Source organism: Vulpes lagopus, chromosome 7, assembly GCF_018345385.1.
Source record: "Vulpes lagopus strain Blue_001 chromosome 7, ASM1834538v1, whole genome shotgun sequence".
NCBI lineage: Eukaryota > Metazoa > Chordata > Mammalia > Carnivora > Canidae > Vulpes > Vulpes lagopus.
In genome coordinates, this window is record NC_054830.1 from 731279 (window position 1) to 736864 (window position 5586).

Here is a 5586-nt window from a genome sequence, read left to right on the forward strand (position 1 = left end):
CCCACGTTGTGTCCTTTTATTCCCTCCCTGCTCGGCTATGCGTCCCCCCGACCCCCACCCCAGCCTGGAAGAGCCAGCGGGGAGCCCAGGGCCCTGCCTCGGGGCGCCTGCGTCCTGGAAATTGCAGCCGATGTGAGTGTAAGGTGGCCCTGGTGTAAGGTGGCCCAGGGCCGGGGCCCCGTGGGAGCTGCAGCTCCGGTCCGCGCGGATCTGGGGGTCTGGCCAGGACTCGCCCAGACCACTCACCTTGCCGCAAACCGGGCTGTTCACGCGGATGGTGTGGGCGCCAGGACAGCACGTTGAGGGCCGGTAGGGGGCAGCATGGTGGCCTGAGCCCCTAGCTGAAGCTGGCCACCTCAAGGGCACTTGGTGGGGACCCCCGGTGAGGCAGGAGGGAGGAACCCTGCGGCCAGGGACGTGGGGTGGGATTGAGCTGCAGCGTCCCACGGTGGCCACCCCCCTGCCCAACACACGGGGTCTGGCTCTGCAAGTGCTGGAGGACTCCTGGGTCCAGGGGAGGCTGGACTCAGCGAGGAACCAAGTGGGTGAATCCTCCCTTGTTCTACTGTATGGGGGCCTGAAGGCTGCGGTCACAAACTGCCACCAACTTAGGGCTTTTTTTTTTTTCTTTTTAAGAATTTATTCATGAGCGACAGGGACGCAGAGGGAAGTGGCACGCTCCCCGTGAGCAGGGAACCTGTTGCAGGATTCGATCCCAGGACTCAGATCAATGGCCTGAGCCAAAGGCTGATGCTCAACCACTGACCACCCAGGCGCCCTAACTTAGGGCTTAAACCGCTCACACTGACGCTCTGATGGTTCTGGGCTCAGAAGTCCCAAAACCCAGGTGTGGGCAGGGCTGGTCACCCCCCCTGGGGCCCCAGGGAGACCCGCTGTAGCCTTTTTGTGCTTTCAGCAGCACCCCCTCCCCGGCCCGTGGCCCCTCCTGGGTTCTCACCAGCAGCAGCCCAGGGTCTGCCTCTGCGGAGGACCTGGTCAGGACACTGGGCCCCCTGGGCCTTGACAAAGTCCCCTTTGCTGTGGGAAGTGACATGTCCCAGATCCTGGTCTTTGGAGGCCATTATTCCGTCCTTTGAAAGACCACAAGATTTTAAAATGTAAAAAGAAAAGGAGGGACGCCTGGGCGGCTCAGCGGTTGAGCGTCTGCCTTTGGCCCAGGACGCGACCCCGGGGTTCTGGGATCCAGTCCCACGAGGGGCTCCCCGCAGGGAGCCTGCTTCTCCCTCTGCCTGTGTCTCTGCCTTTGTCTCTCATGAATAAATAAAATCTAAAAAAAAAAAAAAAGATTCATCCAAAATGCACCGGGTACTTCCAATGTGCCGAAGATAAAGTAATGGACGAAACACCCAGAAAGCCCCATCGGCGCCCACGGCCCAGCCCGGCTCTCGCTCTGGGGCGGGGAAGGTGGGTTCAGCTCGAAGCCAGAGAGAAGAGGTGCCTCCTCTGCAGTTCGCAAAATGCCCCCTTGTGGCGACACCCCACGGTGCACCTCAGCCCGCCAGGGCCTCCCCTGCCCCCTGGAGCTGCTGCCACCGGCTTACGGAGGGAACCTCAGGCCCTGCCGTCCCATACTGCCCGGCATCACAGGGTGAAACGTTAGCTCCTTTCTTTTGTGAAATTCTCTGCAAAATTAAGATTCCCTGGCAAAAAAAGGCATCGTGCAAACAACGCAGGGGTTTGCAGCTGGCCCGGGCTCCCGGGACCCCACCTTGCTCTGGAGCGTGGGCGAGCCTCCCCTCACCAGGACACATCCTGCAGCCCCCAGAGCTGTGCTTGTTCTCCACTGGGGACAAGGAGGGACATCCCCTTCTTTGGTAGAGTCTGACTGGCCCTACCCACGGGACTGTGGAAATGACTTGGGGGGGTCCCCGCTTCCTTTGAGATTTCCTGTTCCCTCCAGGCCAGCCCCAGCTCCCCACAAAGCCAAACCCCACCCAGCAAACTGGCCTGAGGCCCGGAGGGGGCTGGAGGCCCGGAGGCTGCCGTTCCCACGGAGACCAGCCCGGTCAGCTGGGTGGGGCAGAGGCACCTGCCTCATTCCTACCCCGCCCGCCCGGTGTTCAGTGCTGTGACCCTTCCCCCCGGGGTTAGCACTGCCACTTCACCTTGTTCTCTGCGTGCGTGCGGCTGGTTCTTGTTTCTGTACGCTTCTGTGGTTTTTGCTTTACGTGAGAATTTTCTAGTGTAGCATTTTAATTCTTTTACTGATTTTTTTTCATATCTTTTGAGTCATTTTCTTAGAGGCTGCTCTAGCTTAAGATGCACCATCGTGGGACGCCTGAGTGGCTCAGCGGTTGAGCGTCTGCCTTCGGCTCAGGGTGTGATCCAGTCCCCATTGGGGTCCCCGCAGGGAGCCTGCTTCTCCCTCTGCCTGTCTCTGCCTCTCTGGGTGTCTCATGAATAAATAAATAAAATCTTAAAAAAAAAAAAAAAAAGATTCATCGTACTAACCCTCTGTAAACACCTCAGGGCACAGAGCACGCTCACCCTGCCGCGCACCCATCTCCACCACCGTCTCCAGAGCCTTCCCCGTCCCCAGGAAGCACTGACCTCCCTGCCCCCCCTGCCCCACCCCTGGCTCCCACCACCTCCTCTGTCTCTGTGGACGGGCCTCCTCTGGGGACCTCCTGGGAGGGGGGTCCTGCAGGAGGTGTCCTTCTGGGTCTGGGTCCCCTCCCTGAGCCCAGTGTCCTCGGGGTCTGTCCACGTGGGGCAGGTGTCGGGCCCCTTCCTTCCCGGGGCTGGACCGTATCCCCTGGATGGACACCGGGGTGCTTCCCCTCCTGCCCCCCGTGAGGCTGCTGCGCACCTGCGCCCGTTGGAGCCCCAGCCTTGGCTCCCGGGTCACAGCTCCATCACAGCTCCGGCCCGTCCCTGTGCCCAGTCGCGGTTCCACGTCACCTGCACACCTGTTAGGGAACGGAGCGGTGCCCGGCGGTTCCGGGGCTCCGTGCTGAAGCCTGGCGAGTCCCCATCCGGGGCGCCGTCTCGCCCCGCCCCCGCCCCGGCTTCTCCTGGGCGCTCGGGACTCACGGCCGCCCGCCCTGGAGCTCGCATCCCGCGCGGCGCTGAGCCCGCCCCGGCACACAGCACCTGGGCCCGGGGAGGGCTGCAGGAGGAGGCGGATGCGCAGGGCCCAGCGAGGGTCCCAGGTGCCCCGCCCCCGCCTGCGCTCCGCCCTCCCGCCAGCAGGGGGCGCGCTCCCCCGCCCGGAAAGCGGAAGCGCGTTCGCGCGGACCGCGAGGGGGCGGGGCGCGCGGGGCGCACGTGATAACCGCGCAGGCGCGGAGCGGCGGCCTTTCCCACAGAGGAGCTGGCAAGATGGTGAGTACCCTGGGCTTCCGCGACGCTTCCCGGCCCATCCGACGCCATCCGCGGCCTGGCCGCCCCGTGAGCGCCCGGGTCCGGCCGCCCGGCTGCGGCAGCCGCCTCCAGGCTCGCGGGAGCCCCGGACGTGAGGGCGCGGGGCGGGCCCGGTCCGTGCCGGGAGGACGCGGGGCGAGGCCGGTCCCCGCCGGACCCCAGCCGCCCGCAGCCGCGTGTGCGCTCCCGGGCCGGGCGCGTCGACGCCCCGTGGGCTGCGGGGCGCGGGCCGGGTGGGCGCGGCGGCCGTGGGGCCGGCTCCCACCCGCGCTGCCCCCCTGACCTCGCTGCCCCCGCGCCCGGCCCGCGCAGGCGGAGGTGGAGCAGAAGAAGAAGCGCACGTTCCGCAAGTTCACCTACCGCGGCGTGGACCTGGACCAGCTGCTCGACATGTCCTAGTAAGCGCGGCCGGGCGGGCGGGCGCGCGGGGGCGGGGGCGGGGGCGGCGGGAGGGGCGCGGGGGGCGCCCCGGCTCAGCCCCCGCCTGTCCCCGCGTCCCAGCGAGCAGCTCATGCAGCTGTACAGCGCGCGGCAGCGGCGCCGGCTGAACCGGGGTCTGCGGCGGAAGCAGCACTCGCTGCTCAAGCGCCTGCGCAAGGCCAAGAAGGAGGCGCCCCCGATGGAGAAGCCCGAGGTGGTGAAGACGCACCTGCGGGACATGATCATCCTGCCCGAGATGGTGGGCAGCATGGTGGGCGTCTACAACGGCAAGACCTTCAACCAGGTGGAGATCAAGGTTCGCGGGGCTGCCGGGCCACTCGGGGGGATGGGGGGGGCGACCTGGCGGCCTGCGCCCCCGTGACGCCCTGCCCTGCTCGCCCTCCGCAGCCCGAGATGATCGGCCACTACCTGGGCGAGTTCTCCATCACCTACAAGCCCGTGAAGCACGGCAGGCCCGGCATCGGGGCCACGCACTCCTCCCGCTTCATCCCCCTCAAGTAGCCCGTCGGCCAATAAAGGCACCGACTCCCGGACTCGTGTGGTCCAGCGTCTGAGCTTGCTTCTTCCGGTGGGCGCGGCGCCTGGTTTCCCGCCGCGGGCGCCGGCTTGGCCCCACCTAGCTCCGGTCGTTGGCAGCCTCCTGGCATCCCCTGGGCCGAGGGAGGTGTCTGCCCTGGGGCCGTGCCCTTCTGGGGCCACCGCTCCCACGTCTCCCTCCCCGGGGTGGGTCCACAGCTGGAGCAATGACTGCAGGTATTTCTGCTCAGGTGTCTCCCCCGTGTCGGGCACAGGGCACCCCGAGGTGGTGGATGGCCCAGACTGGGTGCTAACTGTCCAGGCAGTGGGGGCTGTAACTCACTGACGGATCACAGATGGGGTGACGGGAGGTGGTGCTCTGGGTTTGCCCCAAGGAAGCTGACCTGGGGACGGCAGGGAGGTGGGAAGTGAGGTGCCTACTGCACGCCCCACAGTGGTAAGGTGTGTGCACCCCTGGGAGCGGAGGGATGGCCAGGTGCTGAGCTGGGGCCCAGAGGCGAGGAGGGGAAGGACTCGGGACGGCATGCAAAGGAGCCTGCCTCACCCAGTGGTGACTGCTGTCCCCTCCTCCGGCTGCTTTTTCCTGGACTTTATCTGTGGGTAGCAGCATAATTCACTCACACTGTTACCTTTTGGGTTGGAGTTGGTTAAATTGCTAAAACAGCAAGCTGGGGCAGTTTATGGTTTCTAGTAGACGGTGGTAAAAGCAGCAGCAGGATGGCACAGGCTCCTCCGGTTCCAGCAAAGGAACCGCAGCGTGGAGTCCCGGAACAGAGTGCAGCCTGTCTCCTACCCTGGGACCCCGAGCTCCTATGGAGCCCGAAGGGAGAGAACAGCCCTGTAGGAACTGGGGCCGAGTATCTCAACAGGCGGAATCAAAACTCTTCCACTCGAGAGTTTCTAAGGTGCCCAACAGCGCAGTGCCCAAGGGATTGGGTCGAGGCCCGGCAGGAAGGAGGGCCAGGGAAGGCTGTGCAGGCTAAGGGGCACCCGAGGCACGGCAGAGGTGAGGAACTGGGGGCCCTTGTGGACAGTTACCTGACCCTGGCTGGACCGTGGAGAGACCAACTAGAAACTTTGAGTCCACGCCTCGAGGTGTTGGGAGTTGGGCCGAGGCAGGCCAGCACTTTGTGGTTTCAAGGCCATCGTCCGAGCTGCTGGCTGCAAAGCCTGGTGGATACCGGCCCTATTGCCCTTTGTGTGACCTTGACTCCAGTGAAGGGC

General features: G+C 65.3%; 1 protein-coding gene across 1 annotated transcript; it reads left to right on the forward strand.

The window, feature by feature from the left end:
* Positions 1-3278: 3278 nt before the first annotated feature.
* Positions 3279-4358, forward strand: RPS15 (ribosomal protein S15). The gene is made up of 4 exons (XM_041763408.1): positions 3279-3345; positions 3697-3782; positions 3886-4120; positions 4213-4358. The coding sequence occupies exons 1-4, from the start codon at positions 3343-3345 to the stop codon at positions 4324-4326; spliced, it is 438 nt and encodes a 145-aa protein (XP_041619342.1). The 5' UTR covers positions 3279-3342; the 3' UTR covers positions 4327-4358.
* The last annotated feature ends 1228 nt before the right edge of the window (positions 4359-5586 follow it).